Source organism: Centropristis striata, chromosome 18 (assembly GCF_030273125.1).
Source record: "Centropristis striata isolate RG_2023a ecotype Rhode Island chromosome 18, C.striata_1.0, whole genome shotgun sequence".
NCBI classification, from domain to species: domain Eukaryota; kingdom Metazoa; phylum Chordata; class Actinopteri; order Perciformes; family Serranidae; genus Centropristis; species Centropristis striata.
Window position 1 is genome coordinate 32,036,860 of NC_081534.1, and position 21,346 is coordinate 32,058,205.

General features: G+C 36.0%; 1 protein-coding gene across 2 annotated transcripts; it reads left to right on the forward strand.

The window, feature by feature from the left end:
- The first annotated feature begins 16,181 nt into the window (after nt 1-16,181).
- LOC131991295 (uncharacterized) lies at nt 16,182-20,000 on the forward strand. 2 transcript variants are annotated; one of them, XM_059356647.1, is made up of 5 exons: nt 16,182-16,585; nt 16,865-17,611; nt 17,898-18,236; nt 18,380-18,640; nt 18,923-20,000. In XM_059356647.1, exons 1-5 carry the CDS (start codon nt 16,270-16,272, stop codon nt 19,312-19,314), a joined length of 2,055 nt encoding a protein of 684 aa, XP_059212630.1. In that variant the 5' UTR covers nt 16,182-16,269; the 3' UTR covers nt 19,315-20,000. The 2 variants fall into 2 exon arrangements, with proteins under 2 accessions (XP_059212630.1, XP_059212631.1); XM_059356648.1 differs by lacking the exon at nt 16,182-16,585 and having other exon boundaries at nt 16,730-17,611.
- Nucleotides 20,001-21,346: the final 1,346 nt, after the last annotated feature.

The following is a 21,346-nucleotide window of genomic DNA, read 5'->3' on the forward strand; positions in this document are numbered from 1 at the left end:
AACAAAATGAACCAGGAAGTCCACAGGGAGATGACGTGTCCAGTAGAATTGTCTTGTAAAGTCGTTATTCCTTTTGAAGCGTGGAACCAAAACCAACAGGACCAAATGTAGACGATGGAACAGAACACAGACCTTGGTTCGGACTTTCAGGTGTGAAAACGCCCTAAATCGACTCAGGCTCTTCTTAGGTGACTTGGACTCCAACTCAGGTATAGATGATTTGACTCTAAATCAACTCGGACTGTGTAAACACTAGGGACTTGAGACCGACTCGACTCGAGGATTGGTGACTTGACTACACCCCTACATGCAGAATTGAAGAAGAATTGACAATTGAATTGACAATTGAAACTAACGACTGAGACCATAGAAACAGGTAATTTTGACTTACCTACAAACTGAGCTCTTTCTGCAGCCGACGGAGTCGCCCCCTGCTGGCCATTAGAGAGAATGCAGGTTTAAGGTTTAAGACACATCCACATTGACTTCACTGATCAGGACCAGAGGTCGTCGATTGGAGAAACGCAGCCCGTTGGTGAGAGTTCAGTAAACATCCATGCCTTAATCTCTCTGTGAAGAGGGCCAAAACAGTATTTCAGTGCAAGAAAGTTTAAAATAGTATGAGGATAAAAAACAAAAATATAAACACTCACCCCACTAACTTTGCTTCCTGCAACGAGCTCCAGCACACAGTTCTCTGTTTTCTTGTCTTGCTGCTTTGAAATGATTGAAGCTGCCTTCAAGTGCAGTTGGAAACACCAAAATTACAAATGATCTAACAGAAAATACATTAAAAATATAAAATCTACTTGTGCTACATTTGGAGGTTAAAATGAACCTTTTTTATTGTCTTCCTGTCGATTTTCATTCTCGTTTGTTTATAAAGCATAAAATGTGAATTATTACTAAAATCTTCTCAGCCAAATGAATTACATCTCATTCCCACGAGGTTTACACTTCTTGTAATGTTTTTTTTTGTGGCAATAAGATTAAATATCAAATATCATTATTAGAGTATAAAACCTTTTGATGGTGACGAGTCCGCTGATACTTCAGAAGATGATTTATCCTCATAAATACAGACTTGAATATATTCCTCGACCTTGAGTCTTTAACGTCCTTTCAGTTTGCCAGAACTCGTTAAATCACTTTATATCTTTTTCCTGTCAGTATTTCTCAGAATAAACTGTCTGCGGGATGAAACGATTTAAAGCTGGCAGCGATCCAAAATTATATTTTCTCCAAACAAACAAACAAACAAACAAACGGAGCAGCTCCAGCCTTGAAACACATAATACAGTTGCACAGGAGGAAGAAAAGGGCACTTGAAGTGAGAGCTCTCATGAAATCTATCAAATGGTTTTATTTATTTATTTATTTATACTCGTGTTTGTTTGTCTCCCATTGTCATTTTTCCAACTGCATAGAAACGCAAAATATTTACTCTAAAAAAACCTAAAAAGAGTATTTTTCACAATAAAAACAAACTAAGCAAACTTAAATGGCAGCAGAAGCTCAAAATATTCATTTATATTGCAAAAAATATGTCAGCATTTTGATGATTTATTGGAACAAAATTTGGTTCAGATTTTCATGCTCCCTAGAGGATAGACCTTTATGATTTTGGTGACTCTTTGAGTTTTCCTTTTGCACCAAAAATTGATCAAGACAATGAATTTGTCTTGCAAAATAAGTCAACATGTTGAGGATAGATAGGGCCAAAAATTTGATTCAGTTTTTCATGTTCCCCAGAGGATGACTCTTTATGACTTGTTGATTCTCTCACTTTTCCTTTAGTGCCACCCATAAACATTGCATTTATTTTGCAAAATATGTCATCATGTAGAGGATGGATTGGAACAATTTGGTTCAGAAATTCATGCTCCCCAGAGGGTGAATATATATAATTTTGGTGATTCTCTTTTTTTCCCCATAGTTCCACCAAAAGCTCAACATATAAATGTATCTTGCCAAAATTTTTTAACATTTTGTGGATGGATTGGGCCAAATTTTCATTCAGTTATTAATGTTCCCCAGAGGATGAATCTTTATGGTTTTGTTGATTCTCTCACTTTTCCTTCCAGATATTCATGCTCCTCAGAGGATAAATATTTTTAATTTTGAAAATGTTATTTTCCCTTTAGGGCCCAAAACCTCCGACAGTGCCCCCGAGTAAAGTTACAGGAGACGCACAAAATCAACATTTACTCATTTCTTCTTTTTAAAATGTAGTCGTCATATTGTCCAGAATACAGAGTATGAATCCTTTTATTTTGGTAACTTATGACCGCTCCTCTGGCACCTTCCTCGGGATAAACTTTTTTTTTCACCAAAGTGGCAAAGATTTAAGAGTTTCTAGTTCGAATATTAACCTGCACATTCAACCTGTTCCTTCACTGTGTTGCACACTAATTTGGTGTTTATTTATCTTGTTTTTTATCCAACTATTATATTAGAATAAAGCTCCTATAACAGATTTTACAGTGAGGAAAAACCTTGTTAAACATCCTCCTGATCCTCTCAGGGACTCCTTGTGTCATGCTGCCACCTGGTGGTGAGCGGCTGCAGCAGCACCCAGAGACCCCGGGGCCCCTAAAAGGTCCTGAAAGGTTAAGAGTGTAAATGGTAATCTGTATGAGAGGGATTTGGTGTTTTTCGAGTGGTTTTGTGGACTTGAAGTGACTCTTTTTAACTTAAAATTCACATGCAGTTGCAGCCGATACAGTTTCCTGTCTGAAACTCAAACTGCTGTGAGACTTTTTACTCTTTGCCACCAAAGTCTTTGTTTTAATATTTGAGAGAAAGAAAACAGAGCTGCAAACATGTAAGAAAAACGTAAAATCTAGTGCTTTTACAGGTTGAGATTTAACAAGAAAAACATGATCAATTTGAAATGATTTTTATAAATTAAACAGTATATTGAGTAGTTAAACCTCTGAAGTCCAGGAGATTTTGGTACATATTTGTCAACTTCCTCTGCATTAATTTCTGCCTCTGTTTAGCATCTTTCAGTCTGTCCTTACATCACATGCATGGCTCCTTTTTCTCCACACAAACTTGGCTATCAGTCAGTTTTATTTTAATTAACAAAGTATAAAGCTGCCAGGAACCCAAAATACAAACAAAAGACACATGTTTCTCTGGAAATTTACCATTTTTTACCATTTATATACACAAGAACAGCAGAAAAAAATAATAAATTGACCGAATAAAATAAATTGAATAAATTGTCTCTTGTTCTGTTTGTTTATGTACAGCACTTTGTTGCGGCTGTTGTTGTTTTAAAGTGCTTTACAAATAAAGTTGAGTTGAGTAAATAATAAAACTACAAAACAGTCTATTTGTATGTAAATTAAAAATAGTAATAGTTTCATTGTCTACATTGTTCATTGTAGAAGGAAAATTTACATTTTATAAAATGGTCTAGAAACATAAATGTCATACTGTGAAAGCTCCTATGATTGAACTTTAACTGGCTTTCTCAGCTTGTCTACATATCATATATAAATAAAGTTATTACTGTAAATAAAACATGTGTATTTTCAATAAATAGATGGACTCCAAAGGGTTAAAAGCGGTCTACTAAATTAAAATGTTACTTTCATAACTGCATCAGTAATAATAATCCAATAATATATATATATATATATATATATATATATATATAACAATTCAGCATAATAATAATATTAATCTGCATAACATTAACTTTTTTTTACCTTTTACTTACTTTTTACCTTTTAACCTTTTTTTAAATTTTATTTCTGGTCTATTTTCCTCCGTATCTTGTCTCTTTTTTCTGTCTTTCCTTCTGAATTTTTTTCAATCTCATGCTCTTTATTTCCTCTTCACTTTACATCTGAAGATCTGAAGGCATGAAAAATCTGAGCCGACAGCGTAGATAAACTTCTTCATGAGGAGCACCTCTACGTTTTTTAAAGGCAGGACCTTTGATGCACTGTTGTTGTTGTTGTTGTTGTTGTTGTGCACACTGCAAAAAAGGTGTGTATAAAAACAAGATAAAAACACTATATCTGAGGGAAATGATCTTGCTGCATGGACAGATAATTTCACTTGACAAGATTTCTTAAATTAAGATTATTAAATCTAGAAATAAGCATGTTGAACGCTTAAAATAAGAAATGAACTCTTAAGATAAATTAAAGCTGCCAGCAGTGATGAACTGGCCCGAGCAGAGTGACCTGACAATTATTTGTTTCTTACCAAGATAAACAAAACTTCAGATTTAGAAGTGTTAGATAATTTATCTTGTTTTAAGAGTTTATTTCTCATTTTAAGTGTTCAACATGCTTATTTCTAGATTTAATAATCTTCATTTAAGAAATCTTGTCAAGTGAAATTATCTGTCCATGCAGCAAGATCATTTCCCTCAGATTTACTGTTTTATCTTGTTTTTAGACTCACCTTTTTTGCAGTGTGCACAAAAACAACAACAACAACAACAACCACCACAACAGTGCATCATATCAGGAGATTCTCCTCAGAGGTGGAACGACACCAATCAACTGTGACTAAAAGTCTCAAGTTTAAGTCTTGCCTTTAAAAAACGTAGAGGTGCTCCTCATGAAGAAGTTTATCTACGCTGTCGGATCAGATTTTCATGCCTTCAGATGTTCAGATGTAAAGACAGAATGAAGACCAGTAGGAAAAGAGGAAATAAACAGCATGAGATTGAAAAAAATCAGAATGAAAGACAGAAAAAAGAGACAAGATACGGAGGAAAATAGACCAGAAATAAAATTTAAAAAAGGTCAAATTTTAATGACAATCCATCCATCAGATTCTGAACTTTTCCGGTGTTCTTTCAGTTGTTGCTAAAAAAAAAATTGCACGTCTGTATTATTATTTGGCAACATTAAAAAAAATCAAAAGTGAAAGTTATTGTTATGCAGATTTGTTATTTTATTATTATTATTATTATGCTGAATTGTTATATATATATATTCCAAATATATTATTGGATTATTATTACTGATGTATTTATGAAAGTAACGTTTTAATTTAGTAGACATAGGGCCTCTTTTAACTACTCAATATACTGTTTAATTTATAAAATCATTTCAAATTTATCATGTTTTTCTTGAAAAGAGAAAAGATAAGGAGGAAATTAGAAGGGAAATGTAAAAAAAAAAAAAAAAAAAGTCAAATTTTAATGACAATCCATCCATCAGATGCTGAACTTTTCTGGTGTTCTTACAGTTGTTGCTGAAAAATAAATTGCACGTCTGTATTATTTGGCAACATAAAAAAATCAAAAGTGAAAGTTATCATTATGCAGATCTGTTATTTTATCATTATTATTATTATTGTTAGTGTTTTGCATCCATTCTGATTTCACCCTCTGTGTTAAAATGTTAAAAACGGCACAATGTTGCTGTAAAAACTCGCTGAACTTGTGACAACTTGCGCGTGCAGTGACCAGCAGCAGCAGCAGCAGCAGCAGCTCGGAGGTTTTGATCTGTGTGACTCGTCCGGCCCTCCGCCTCATGCTGCGACATTCAAACGGAGCTGCGTGTCATTAGCCTGGAGCTCTTTGGCTGCCACATGAAAGCGGGCTGAGCGGCGGCGTCGGCGGCGCACCGGGGGGCTCCGGAGAGCGTGCCACCGCCGGCCACGGCGTCTCTTGTTTCACTCAAACGCGAGGCTGTTTAGCAGCCGACTTACAAATGACCTGGGCCGGCCTCGTTTGAAGCGAGGCGGAGAGGAGGCGGAGAGGAGGCGGGGAGGCCCCGGCGCCGCTCACACGCCTCATTACTCACACACATCACACGGACAAAAGGCGGCGGGGAGGAGAAGTCGCTAATGAGGAAAAGAGCTGATACTAAACGGAGGAATTAGGAGCCTCCTCACCGGCTTCTCTGCTCCTCGTCTGTCACTCAGAGGAGGAGATCCACCTGAGAGGAGCAGGGAGACTCCTCCTGACCTCACGCCACCTTTAACCCGTCAGACTGTTGAACTACAGCAGAACACGTTAACGTTAACCACCAAAAGGCCGTTTCATACACTCATTTTACACTGTTTGTGCACTCTTCATGTAAATATGATCTAGTATTTCCTCTCCTCTGTATGTTATTTCCTTGTATTTATATTTTTATTGTGTCTTCATTCTGTAATTTTGCAAATTTATACTAGTTTTTAACTTTAATTCTATTTTATTTTATTGTATTGGTGTTGTGCTGCTGCTGGAAGTGCGAATTTCCTGAGGGAACCTTCCCAAGAGATTAATAAAGTTCCTATCTATCTATCTATCTATCTATCTATCTATCCATCATCTATCTATCTATCTATCTATCTATCATCTATCCATCCCTCCATCATCTATCTATCATCCATCTATCTATCTATGTAGTGATTTGCGTATACCCAGTGGTTTATTCTTCGTGATACGCCGGTACACTCTACATCAGAGGTCTCAAACTCAAATTACCTGAGAGCCGCGGGAGGCAGTATCAACAAGACAAAAACAAAGACACAAAATGACCAAAAAAAGACACAAAATTACAAAAGACACAAAATCACTGAAAAAACACTAAATTACTAAAAAAAAAAGACACAAAATTATTTAAAAAAAGACACAAAATGACCAAAAAGACACAAAATGACCAAAAAATACTCAGAATTACCAAAAAAGACACTAAATTATTTTTTTAAAAAAGACACAAATGACACAAAATGACAGAAAAAACAAATTACTTAAAAAAGAAAATAAATGACAAAAAAAGACACAGAATTACCAAAAAAGAGATACAATTATTAAAAAAGGACACAAAATGACCAAAAGAGAGACACAAAGTTACTAAAAGAAGACACAAAATTATTTTTAAAAAAGACACAAAATTACCAAAAAAGACAGAGAATTACTAAAAAAGACACAGAATTACCAAAAGGACACAAAACTATTTTAAAAAGACACAAAATTACCAAATAGACATAGAATTACCTGAAAAGACACACAATTATTTAAAAGACACAGAATTACCAAAACACACACACACACACAATTATTTAAAAAAGACACAGAATTACCAAAAGGACACAAAACTATTTAGAAAAGACACAAAATTACCAAATAGACACAGAATTACCAAAAAAAGACACACAATTATTGAAAAAGACACAAAATGACTGAGAAAACACTAAATTACTTTAAAAAAAAGACACAAAATTATTTTTAAAAAGACACAAAATTACCAAAAAAGACACACAATTATTTAAAAAAGACACAGAATTACCAAAAAAGAATCAAAATTATTTAAAAAAGACACAAAGACACAAAATGACAGAAAAAAACTCAATTACTTAAAAAAAAAAAAAAAATACCAAAAAAGACACAAAATTGTTTAAAAAGAGTTTGAGACCCATGCTCTATATACTCGCTAAATTATTATTATTTCCATATATCCACTTGATTCGGGAGTATACGTAACACCATCATTTTGTGACAGTTTTCACATGTTGATTAATTCATTAAATCAACCCAGTCTGTGTTTTACATGATGTTTAGACCTCTGAGGCTTCCGTTGATGCAACAAATTCATTTCGCGGGCTTTCTCGGCACAAAGGAGAAAATCAGCGCGTGAACTACAACGAGATGATATAAAAACAACTCCGGACACTTTTTTCAGTGTTTTGTGAAGCTGCCACTGAACCCACAGGCGCTTCAGGTGACACTGCAGCTTCAGCAGAAGAGGTCGGAGAAAAAAACAAACAGCCAGATGAAGATGAAGATGAAGATGAAGCTTCTCAGAAGGAGACCGACCGGCAAGTGAAACTAGCATAGCAGGTGATTGTTGGTATATTTAAATTTAACTTTATAACTTTATATTTAACTTACCAACCGTTAGCTCGGCCCCCAGTTCCCGCCCGACTCAAAACACCCCGTTGTCATGGGAACGACAATGACTGACAGGCTTCTCAGCCGTTAAGTGTATGTCGCGTTCATGAACATCAGGGAAATCAAAGAACTATGAACAGTGTGTCCAACTAATCACAGAGCCAGCTTTCCTAACTGAAGATTATAAGGACATACTTTATTTATTAAACTAAATATATTTCACTTTTATATGAATGAACAATATAGCCATAATGAGGCACAATTCATTGTTTTGTGTTAAAATAATATTTTGTTATATTTTGAAACATTTTTGATTAACAAATTAATTACCGTAATGTGTCCAGATAAAAATCTCATGGTTTCCCTGCACTTATATACAATAAATATTTAATAAACTTTATAAAAAAATGTATAAAAAAAATTAATAAAACATTTTTTAAAAATGTAGAATTTAACAGAATATAATCAAACATAATGGTTTTTAACAATGTATAATGAACAAAATCTGACTGGAAATTGATGAGGAAAAAATGGTTAAATGTTACAGTAATGATAGAATCATTTGCATTAAAATATGTGTATATTTTAATAAAATACATTTTGGTGCTAGCAGCTAACCTTGAGCATATTTAAGTGCTTGCCAAAAAGAAAAACCCTTTCGTTGTAGTTTTTTTATTTAAAAAATGTGATACGGTAATGAATTTTGCTCAGTGTCTCTAAAATCTCAGAAAATACCTTAAACATGTTTAACCCTGTAAGACCCAGTGTTGCAGAATTACAACAATTTTGGTTATCCCCAAAAAACCTCTAATTTTTTTTTTATTTTGGTTCAACCACATTAACATGATCATTATGGAGTAAGACCGCTGTCAAAAAGATGTGTCCATGTTATAAGCATTCGTATTTGTAATGATAAACATTTGTGTGTAAATAAAAAAGTTGTACCCAAAATTCTGCTGTCACACACATGAGTCTGATAAATTATTAGGGTTAGGATTGTTTTTATGTGAGTATGAATCTAAAAGCAGTGAGTGCAAAGTCTTGTGAATACAACTCTAATTTCTACGACTACGAGTCTTCACTGTGAACACGAATTCAAGTTTGTGGGTACGAGTCGAAAAACTGTTGAAATGACGTCACAGGCAGGTCACAGGGGAAAGCAATCGAACCCCGAAAAATGCGCCGAAGGATGGCTGACAACATGGACACCAGGGAAGCATCATCATCACAGGTAAAGTAAATAACACATCCAACTTTTATTTATTTTTATTTAGTTGTTTATTATTTTTAGTTGTGTATTTAGTTAGGTGTCCAACCATCCAATCCGTAGTCGTAGAAATTAGAGTTGTATTCACAAGACTTTGCACTCACAGCTTTTAGATTCATACTCATAAAAACAATCCTAACCCTAATAATTTATCAGACTCATGTGTGTGACAGCAGAATTTTGGGTACAACTTTTTTATTTACACACAAATGTTTATCATTACAAATACGAATGCTTATAACATGGACACATCTTTTTGACAGCGGTCTTACTCCATAGATCATTGGGTCCTATTGTTTGTACTCACCATGCGATTGGATCCAACATTTGTATATACGGCCCGCCCTCAGGTCAAGAAGTCACACAACCTCCAATTTTTTGATCGAGCAACATCCCTTTAATTTACTGGACTGGATTCATCTGATTCAAGTAAGTAAAATGCTTTTAATATTTTTTTGTGTGTTTATTACAGTGTCTAGAACATGTAGTTATTGCGGAAAATATGCCCTACATTTTATTTAGAGCTTGTTTTATAATTGTTGCAATATTACAACATTGGGTCAGAGTGGTAGTCAAAACAGCCAAGATGTGTTGTTCTGGGACAGGTGAGTACGAGTATAAACAGTATACCCACTGCAAAACACATTGGTTCCCCTCAAAATGTCTTGTTCAGCGTTCGGTTGGAATAAAAGACATAAGGAGTCGGCTGTCCACTTTTTCCAATTAGAAAATTTTGTTTGAATCAAATTTTTAGGCTTCAAAACTGTCGTCTACAAACCAACAATGACATCACGGCTATGTCCATGTCTTCCATAGTGTCTATAATTTTAACTGTAACTTGCAGTAAAAAAGGAGCTGATGCATAAGAATTTGGGAGAAATTGGTGGTTTAAATTCCTTTTTTTGTCAATGCAAAATGACTGGAAACCACGTCAAAGTTATATTCAATTAAAGAGAGTGAACAGCTGAGTATGAAGACAAACTGAACACGCCGGCTGAAATCGAGACCTAAAACGTGACAATGAATCTCTAAAATGGAGATTTAAACATGAAGATGAAACTTGTGCAACAACTTGTGCAACCTGTGTCAGAATATAAACTGCCTCAACTGTCTGAGGTGACAAATTCAAGTAAAAAAATGGAAGTTATTGTCTGAGGTTAAAGTAGCAAATTTATAAGAAAAACATACACATTTGTGAGAAAAAACATGAATATTTTCTGAGCTTAAAGTGGTAAAATGCTGACTGTAAAGTTAAAAAAAACAACAGAAGTTCTCTAAGATTAGAGCCATAAATTTACACCAAAAAAAAAGAAAGAAAAAATGTTTTTTTCTGATCTTAGAAGCTCAGTTTGCAGGGTGAGATCAAACTCTTCATCAAAAAAGCATGAAAAATGCCAAAAAAGTACATTTTAACACACTGGCTGCCCATAAATGTGTTGTTCGGTGTTTGGTTGGAATAAAAGACACTCTAAGGAGCCAGCTGTCCATTTTTTCCAATTAGAAAATTTCTTTTGAAGCCAAATTTGAGGCTTCAAACTACTGTCGTCTACAAACCAACAATGACGTCACAGTGGCTGTGTTCACCTCTTTCATAGTGTCTATAATTTTAACTGTAACTTGCAGTAAAAAGGAGCTGATGCACAAGAAATTGGTGTTTTAAATTCCTTTTTTGTCAATGCAAAATGACTGGGAACCACCTCAAAGTCTCAAGATCTCTTTATATTCAATTAAAGAGAGTGCATGCAGTTTTTCAGCACTCCTAAGAGAAAGAAATATCTGCTGGAATCTTCTGTTTCCCTCCAAAACCACAGTGTGTATGAGATAAAAACAGCCGATCTTCAGTATGAAGACAAACGGAACATGTCGGCTGAAATCGAGACCTAAAACGTGACAATAAATCTCTAAAACGAGGATTTAAACATGAAGATGAAACTTGTGTACCAACCTGTGGATCTATGTCCGCATATAAACCGCCTCAATTGTCTGCATTCAGATTTTTTGCATTATTTCCTCAACAAAAAATCAACAACTTTCAATGTTTTTCTGCATCTGAAAATAACAGCATAGCACGGCTCAGCAGCCGTGCACAGATTAAAGTGGAGTCTCACAGTAAAATGTAATTGGCGCCTCGCAGCAGGACGCCGACTCCAGGAAACATTAATAAACAAAAAAAAAAAAAAATCTCTGACGCTTCTAACGAGGATAACACACATTTTCCGTAACAAGTGCGGAGAAGAAAAACAACACGGCGAATGTTTAATCACCTCTGCGGCATGAAGACGTCGTTTAAAGACGGAGGGAAAGAATTGAGAATGATCTTTAGATCAAAAGCCACATTTTAAATTCAGAACATCCGCTTTGGGCGGCTGCCGCGCCGGCCAATTTGTCAGCAGCGAGAACTGAGCTGCTTTAGTTGGCCGCGCAGAGCTGCCCCCCCGGGGGCTCCGGGGCAGACCACCAACGCTTTTTCGGCCACCATGCTGCTTCGACACAAGCCGAACAAAAGCACAAAGCTGCAGCGGGGACGCTTTGTAGCTCGCCTTTAATGTGGCAGCGGCCGGCTGCCCCGCTGACGGACACAAACGCTGCACAGAAACGTTCCCATCCTGACCAGGAACACACGGCTGGGCTCTCTATTATAGAATTAATTTACAATAAATAAAACATTCTTTAAACTCCTGCAGGGTGGTTTTATTTACAGAAGTTTAAAATGATTTATTTTCTCCTAGGCAGGTTATTTCTATAAAAATCACCTTACAGGGACTTTAAAATCATAAAATAAAACTTCCTTCATTTTTTATGTATTTGATTATGTGTTTCATAATTTAATGTAATGTGTGATAATGTATTAGGGCCATTGTAGATTATAAATAAATAAAAATATTACAGAGCTGGGGGAGGGGGAAAATAATCAGAGAAAAAAGACAGAATTATCCAGATTAAAGTGGTGAAATTACAAAAAATTTTTTTACAAGAAAATAAAAAATAATTTTCTTTCAGAGTAAAAACATAAATGTATAGAAATTTATAGAGGAAAAAAACCCTTCCTTTTTATGTATTTGATGATGTGTTTCATTATATGATGTTATGTGTGACAATGTTTTAGAGCCATTGTAGATAATAAATAAATTAAAAATTAAAAATTTTCTTTCAGATTAATGTCATAAATGTAGAAATTTATAGAGGGGAAAAAACATAATTAACAACATTACGGCTGGTTTCTGTATTTTATATAATTAATTCACAATAAATAAAACATTCTTTAAACTCCTGCAGGGTGGTTTTATTTACATAATTTTAAAATTATTTATTTTCTTCCAGGCAGTTTATTTCTATCAAAATCACCCTGCAGGGACTTTAAACTCTCTGCAGATATTCAGTCACTCCAGTATAATAATAATAATAAAAATTAATGCTTCCTTCATTTTGATGTATTAGATGATGTGTTCCATTATATGATGTTATGTATGACTATTTATTAGGGCCATTGCAGACTCGAATAACATTAAAAATTGGTAAAATATTACAGAGCTGGAGGAGGGGAATAATAATCAGAGGTAGAAAACACAGTATTATTCAGATTAAAGTGTTGAAGTTACAAAAAACAACAAATTTACAAGAAAAAAATGAATATTATTTGTAATAAAATCTGAGGAAAAAAATGCCACATAATTACCAAAATTGAAGTGTTAAATTAAATATTTTTTTTAAATCACAAATTTAAAAGAATAATAACTTGAATATTTTCATAGATTAAAGTCATAATTTTCCAAGATCAAAGTGTTTAAATTTAAAAGAAAAAAGGAGCAAGTTTACAAGAAAAATTTACAAATTAAAGAGAAAAAAACATGAATATTTTCTGAAATTAAAGTGGTTATTTTAAAGGAAAAAGTGACAAATTTACAAGTAAAACAAATTAAGATATTCTCTGAGATTAAAGTAGCAAATTTACAAGAAAAACTTGCACATTTATCAGAAAAAACATGATAAAATTACAAGATAAAAGTCAAAATTCACAAGAAAGAAATTGTAGATTGTAAGCGACAAATTAAAAAAAGAAGAAGAAAACAATCTATTTTCTGTCAAAAAAAACCACATTGTTTGCGGGGTTAGTTGGCCTGTCATGATAACAATTTTTTTAGGACTATATTTTTTCCCAGAAACTATCATGATAAACGATAATATCGTTGATGTCATTTCAGGACCATTTTATGCCACTGATATAATGACATTAGAGCATAATAATCCAAGTACATCCTTTTCAACAACAATTCATTTTTAAATCTCAAGAATATTAAACATTGGAATTGAACTATGGAAAAGAAATATTAAAATATCCTAGTTAAATAAAACATGAATAAATAAACTACAATCAAAACATAAAATAGACTTTCAGGCTCTGTTAACAAAACATTGCGGTGAGATAATCATTATGTTTTATATTATTTTATGTTATAAAAAACATTTAAACAGCTGGAGTGGCTGCTTGGGAAATCCCACAGAGAGCAGGCTGAGTGACATGAGAGGGAAAGAAGCAGCACGACCAGGCGGCAACCTCCGGGTCTGAGCAGGGAGGAAGTGCCTTAAGCTGCATTCTACCAAAAATTCCAGCAGGGGGCGCTAAGTTTGTCTGCAAAAAAATCTGCCCATTCATTTCAGCGCAAAATTTGAAAACTTCTCACTTGATTTATTCCCTCAGAAATGTTTTTTCAGGACAACACTATGGTCTCAATCACTAGTAAAAAATCTTCTTCAAGACAATTTGATGTCAATAGTTCTAATAATGGCCCCATTTAGAAGAAAATAGAAGATGAATAATCGTATGATTTGGGGCGGGGCTACCTTTGATTGACAGGTGGCTAACAGGGCGAGCCGTCATCAGGAGAGAAGAAGAGCAATGCGTATCCACGGCAACGTGTCAATAAAGTTATATATAACGTTATATAGATAGAAGAGAGGACGTTTACCGATTTGGTCTCATAACTTTGACCCTTTCACTGTATTTTCACTTACTGACAGTTTATTTGAACGTTTTGTTCAGTAAATGTCTTGTTCAGTGTTTGGTTGGACTAACAGACACTCCAAGGAGTCGCTGCTCAGTTTTCTGAGGTAAGTAACATACATTTTGTTTTTGTTTTTTGCTAGCCAAAACTAACATCCCAGCTAATGCTCCAGTTGATGCTAACATGAATTAGCAGCAGCTTCTCTCAGTCAGGTTGAGGTGTAGAGAGGCTGTAGTCAGTGATCAGATCCCTCTCCTCCTCCACAGTCCAGATATGGTCTGCTCCCCGTATCGGAAACAAGATGGCGATGCAAGATGGCGACGAGTGTAACGCTGAACTCGATGCTTCCAACTGGCCACAAACCAATGGGTGACGTCACGGTGACTACGTCCATTATGTACATACAGTCTATGAGCACGACTGGCGAAAATGTTATGTAAACAAACACGCAATATATTGAGTCCAGAAAAAAACTATCAAGTCCATTTTATACATCGAACAATAAGTCAATATAGTAATTATGGTGACAAGCTTAAGGGGGTTACATCAACCTCTTCACACATCGAAAGCTGCTGTTGGTCTTGTTTTATTCCGTGATTCTACATCAATCCACTGAGACTCTCACCTGCATTTATGGGGTTAATATCTGCAGGAGAAAACAGAGAAAGATAAAAGTGCCTGATACCAAAAGTGAGTCGATCTATGAAAAAAGAATGCTGCTCATAAATGCTGCTCATAAAGAATATGAGCAGCATACAGTCTGTAATTATTATTGTATGAAATGTTTGGAACTGTTTGTGTGGTGGAAAATCTTAAGAGACAGCAAAAGTTTCTAGAAAGACAGCCCTGTGCAGGATTTATTGACAAGTATCACAAAACAGATACAATACTCAAGATATACAAAAACAGGTCCTTGGTTCGAACAGCGAGTCCCAGTTTTCCTGATTTCTGGTGCTATAATACCTAATGTTTGTGTGTCAGGTCTCTTGCTTTCCTGTTGTTGTTCTCAAATGCTGCAGTGGGATTTCCTAACTCGGAGCTGCTCTGATCCTAATCAAGCAGAAGTTTCCTGTAAAGAGACTGTGATTGTTGGTCAGATTTCTGTGTGTTTATCAAAACATGTTTGATGCATATTTAAACTGCTCTATGTCAGATATTTTAATACATCTTCAAATTAATTAATTGTACAACAAGAGCAACAAATTCCTCAACATCCCCTGTGGGTCTGAAATCTGACCGGAAAGCACATCATGTTTTTTATCTGCAAACTGATCCACATCTGGCTGACTGTTTAGATATCTACATGACACTCAGAGAGATGAAGCTGATCTGTTTCAACGATGGGAAGTAAACGTTCAAGTCAGAATTATAAAGTAACACTTCACCCATAACAGGAAGTTATAACTGCATCTCTCTTAAAGACTTACATCAGTGGGTCAGAGACAGTTGAGGTGGTGAGACGGGAGACGGGAGACGGAGACGAAGGAGACAAAATGGTTGAACTGAGATGGATGATTTTCTTTGTGATGCTGCAGTTTGCAGGTAAGGAAACAAATCAAGTTTGATCACAAGAAACTGAGACAGCTAAGTTTGTTTTGGACAAAGTGTGTTGAGTGAATTATTGTGAAAGGAAGTCTGCCCTTTTTCAGATGATGCTCACATCTAACTATAACTATGAAAGCCATATTCTTGTCACAGATCATTTTTTACATTTTCTCTCATCTTCAACAGCAACTGGACTAAATGTGTCCTACATCATGGCCAGAGATGGAGACGAGGTCACTTTGCCTTGTGACAATGTGATAAAAAATCAAAACCAATGTGACCAAACTTCTTGGCTTTACAGTCCTGAAAGAGGAAGATCAGCAGTAGAGCTGATTAGTCTCGGTCAGATTGGTAAAAGTGAGATAGCTAAAGCTAAATCCAACAGACTGAGTGTGACAGCAGACTGTTCTCTGGTTAGAAAGGACGTCACACATACGGATGTTGGTCTTTACAGCTGCAGACAGTTCAACAGAGCAGGACATCAACAAGGTGGAGATGCTCTGGTTGTTCTGTCTGTTGTTAACAGTGAGTGTTTACATCATAATGTTTTCAGATCAAACTGTCTTGTTAGAATAACATACTAAGATATTATATTAATCATGATTACAGTGATGAAGTTAATTTCACTCTTCTCTCTCTTTTCTCTCATAATATCTCCATCTTCATCAGTCAATGAAAAACAGAATGGTAATCAAACTACCTTGAGCTGCTTTGTGTTTAGATATGGTGGATGTAAACACACAGTTCAGTGGTTGTTTGATGGTAATTTTAATGACGTGGAGACAACAGCAGGTCACTGTTCAGCCAGCGTGACATTTCCAACTCGTTATCTGAGTCAGAAGTTAAAGTTCTACGAGTCTCTGAAGTGCAACGTGACAGATCACAGGAGTGGAGAAACGCTGCTGTTTTCAACAGGCAAGTTTAGTCTAATTTGATTACTTTTACATTTAAAGATTATAATATTTTTACTCATTTCAGATGGTAAACATGATGTATTTTATCATTGATGGTTTTGTTTTGTCATTTCTTATCATATTCAACAACATCTCTCCTTTTGTTTTGAACAAAGTGTGTTGAGTGAATTCTTGTTAAAGGAAGTCTGCTGTTTTTCAGATAATGCTCACATCTAACTATAACTATGAAAGCCATATTCTTGTCACGGATCATTTTTTATTTTTCTCTCATCTTCAACAGTAACTGGACTAAATGTATCCTACATCATGGCCAGAGATAGAGACGAGGTCACTTTGCCTTGTGACAATGTGATAGAAAATCAGAACCAATGTGACCAAACTTCATGGCTTTACAGTCCTAAAAGAGGACGATCAGCAGTAGAGCTGATTAGTTTCGGTCAGATTGGTAAAAGTGAGATAGCTGAAGATAAATCCAACAGACTGAGTGTGACAGCAGACTGTTCTCTGGTTATAAAGGACGTCACATCTGAGGATGTTGGTGGTTACAGCTGCAGACAGTTCAACAGAGCAGGACAACAACAAGGTGGAGATGCTCTGGTTGTTCTGTCTGATATTTGGAGTGAGTATTTACATGATGTTTTCAGCTCAAACTGTCTTGTTAGAATAACATACCGAGATATTATATTAATCATGATTACAGTGATGAAGTTAATTTCACTCTTCTCACTCTTTTCTCTCATAATATCTCAATCTTCACCAGTCAATGAAAAACAGAACGGTGATCAAACTACCTTGGACTGCTATGTGTTTAGATATGATATATATATATGTGAACACACAGTTCAGTGGTTGTTTGATGGTAACTTTAATGACACGGAGACAAAAGGAGGTTCCTGTTCAGCCAGCGTGACATTTCCAACTCGTTATCTGAGTCAGAAGTCAAAGTTCTACGAGTCTCTGAAGTGCAACGTGACAGATAACAGGAGTGAGAAAACGCTGCTCTTCCTGCCTTCACTTGAGAAAACAGGCAAGTTTAGTCTCATTTGATGATTTTTATATTTGAAGATTATAATAATTTTACTCGTTTCAGATGGTAAACATGATGTATTTTATCATTGATGCCGTTGTCATTTCTAATCATATAATTCAACAACATCTCTCTCTCTCTCTCTCTGCTTTGAACAAAGTGTGTCGAGTGAATTCTTGTTAAAGGAAGTCTGCTGTTTGTCAGATAATGCTCACATCTAACTATAACTATGAAAGCCATATTCTTGTCACGGATCATTTTTTATATTTTCTCTCATCTTCAACAGTAACTGGACTAAATGTATCCTACATCATGGCCAGACGTGGAGACGAGGTCACTTTGCCTTGTGACAATGTGATAAAACATCAACACAAATGTGACGAAACGTCTTGGCTTCACAGGCCTGAAAGAGGAAGATCAGCAGAAGAGCTGATTAGTCTCGGTCAGATTGGTAAAAGTGAGATAGCTGAAGATAAATCCAACAGACTGAGTGTGACAGCAGACTGTTCTCTGGTTATAAAGGACGTTGAACATCAGGATATTGGTCGTTACAGCTGCAGACAGTTCAACAGAGCAGGACAACAACAAGGTGGAGATGCTCTGGTTGTTCTGTCTGTTATTTACAGTGAGTATTTACATCATAGTGTTTTCAGCTCAAACTGTCTTGTTAGAATAACATACTGAGATATTATATTGATCATGATTACAGTGATGAAGTTAATTTCACTCTTCTATCTTTTTCTCTCATAATATCTCCATCTTCACCAGTCGATGAAGAACAGAACGGTGATCAAACTCTGTTGAAGTGCTTTGTGTTTAGATATGGTGGATGTAAACACACAGTTCAGTGGTTGTTTGATGGTAACAATAATGACGTGGAGACAACAACGTTCACCTGTTCAGCCAGGGTGACATTTCCAACTCCTCATCCTAGTCAGAAGTCAAAGTTCTACGAGTCTCTGAAGTGCAATGTGACAGATAACAGGAGTGGAGAAACGCTGCTCTTCCAGTCTTCACTTGAGAAAACAGGCAAGTTTAGTCTCATTTGATGATTTTTATATTTGAAGATTATAATATTTTTACTGATTTCAGAGGGTAAACATGAGGTATTTTATCATTGATGGTGTTGTTTGTCATTTCTTATCATATTCAAAAACATCTCTCTCTCTCTCTGCTTTGAACAAAGTGAGTCGACTGAATTCTTGTTACAGGAAGTCTGCTGTTTTTCAGATAATGCTCACATAACTATAACTATGAAAGCCATATTCTTGTCACGGATCATTTTTGATATTTTTCTCTCATCTTCAACAGTAACTGGACTAAATGTATCCTACATCATGGCCAGAGATGGAGACGAGGTCACTTTGCCTTGTGACAATGTGATAGAAAATCAACACAAATGTGACCAAACTACTTGGCTTCACAGTCCTAAAAGAGGAAGATCAGCAGTAGAGCTGATTAGTCTCGGTCAGATTGGTAAAAGTGAGATAGCTGAAGCTAAATCCAACAGACTGAGTGTGACAGCAGACTGTTCTCTGGTTATAAAGGACGTTGAACATCAGGATATTGGTCGGTACAGCTGCAGACAGTTCAACAGAGCAGGACAACAACAAGGTGGAGATGCTCTGGTTGTTCTGTCTGTTATTTACAGTGAGTATTTACATGATGTTTTCAGCTCAAACTGTCCTGTTAGAATAGCATAAAATATTATATTAATCATGATTACAATGGGCTACATGGTGGTGTAATGGTTAGCGCTCTCGTCTCACAGCTTCGCCTCCCACCTGCGGCTCTTCTGTGTGGAGTTTGCATGTTCTCCCTGTGTCAGCGTGGGTTCTCTCGGGTACTCCGGCTTCCTCACACAGTCCAAAAACATCCACTTAGGTTTAATTGGTGACTCTAATTTGCCCGTAGGTGCGAATGAGAGTGTGATTGTCTGTCTCTATGTATCAGCCCTGTGATAGATTTGCGACCTGTCCAAGGTGTACCCGCCTCTCGCCCTATGTCAGCTGGGATCGGCTCCAGCCCCCCGCGACCTGAGTGTAGATAAGCAGTTAAGGATAATGAATGAATGATTACAGTGATGAAGTTAATTTCACTCTTCTCTCTCTTTTCTCTCATCATATCTCCATCTTCACCAGTCGATGAAGAACAGAACGGTAATCTAACTCTGTTGAAGTGCTATGTGTTTAGATATGGTGGATGTGAACACACAGTTCAGTGGTTGTTTGATGGTAACAACAATGACGTGGAGACAACACAGTTCACCTGTTCAGCCAGGGTGACATTTCCAACTCCTCATCCTAGTCAGAAGTCAAAGTTCTACGAGTTTCTGAAGTGTAACGTGACAGATCACAGGAGTGGAGAAATGCTGCTCCTCCTGCCTTCACTTGAGAAAACAGGCAAGTTTAGTCTCATTTGATGATTTTTATATTTGAAGATTATATTTTTACTTATTTGAGATGGTAAACATGATGTATTTTATCATTGTTCGTGTTTTGTCATTTCTTATCATATTCAACATCTCTCTCTCTCTCTCTCTCTCTCTCTCTGCTTTGAACAAAGTGTGTCAAGTGAATTCTTGTTAAAGGAAGTCTGCTGTTTTCATGATAATGCTCACATCTAACTATAACTATGAAAGCCATATTCTTGTCGCGGATCATTTTTGATATTTTCTCTCATCTTCAACAGTAACTGGACTAAATGTATCCTACATCATGGCCAGACGTGGAGACGAGGTCACTTTGCCTTGTGACAATGTGATAAAACATCAACACAAATGTGACCAAACTTCTTGGCTTCACAGTCCTAAAAGAGGAAGATCAGCAGTAGAGCTGATTAGTCTCGGTCAGATTGGTAAAAGTGAGATAGCTGAAGATAAATCCAACAGACTGAGTGTGACAGCAGACTGTTCTCTGGTTAGAAAGGACGTCACATCTGAGGATGTTGGTGGTTACAGCTGCAGACAGTTCAACAGAGCAGGACAACAACAAGGTGGAGATGCTCTGGTTGTTCTGTCTGTTATTTACAGTGAGTATTTACATGATGTTTTCAGCTCAAACTGTCTTGTTAGAATAACATACTGAGATATTATATTAATCATGATTACAGTGATGAAGTTAATTTCACTCTTCTCTCTTTTTCTCTCATATCTCCATCTTCACCAGTCGATGAAGAACAGAACGGTGATCAAACTACCTTGAAGTGCTTTGTGTTTAGATATGGTGGATGTGAACACACAGTTCAGTGGTTGTTTGATGGTAACAACAATGACGTGGAGACAACACTGTTCACCTGTTCAGCCAGGGTGACATTTCCAACTCCTCATCCTAGTCAGAAGTCAAAGTTCTACGAGTCTCTGAAGTGCAACGTGACAGATAACAGGAGTGGAGAAACGCTGCTCTTCCAGTCTTCACTTGAGAAAACAGGCAAGTTTAGTCTCATTTGATGATTTTAATATTTGAAGATTATAATATTTTTATGGATTTCAGAGGGTAAACATGAGGTATTTTATCATTGATGGTGTTGTTTGTCATTTCTTATCATATTCAAAAACATCTCTCTCTCTCTCTGCTTTGAACAAAGTGTGTCGACTGAATTCTTGTTAAAGGAAGTCTGCTGTTTTTCAGATAATGCTCACATAACTATAACTATGAAAGCCATATTCTTGTCACGGATCATTTTTGATATTTTTCTCTCATCTTCAACAGTAACTGGACTAAATGTATCCTACAT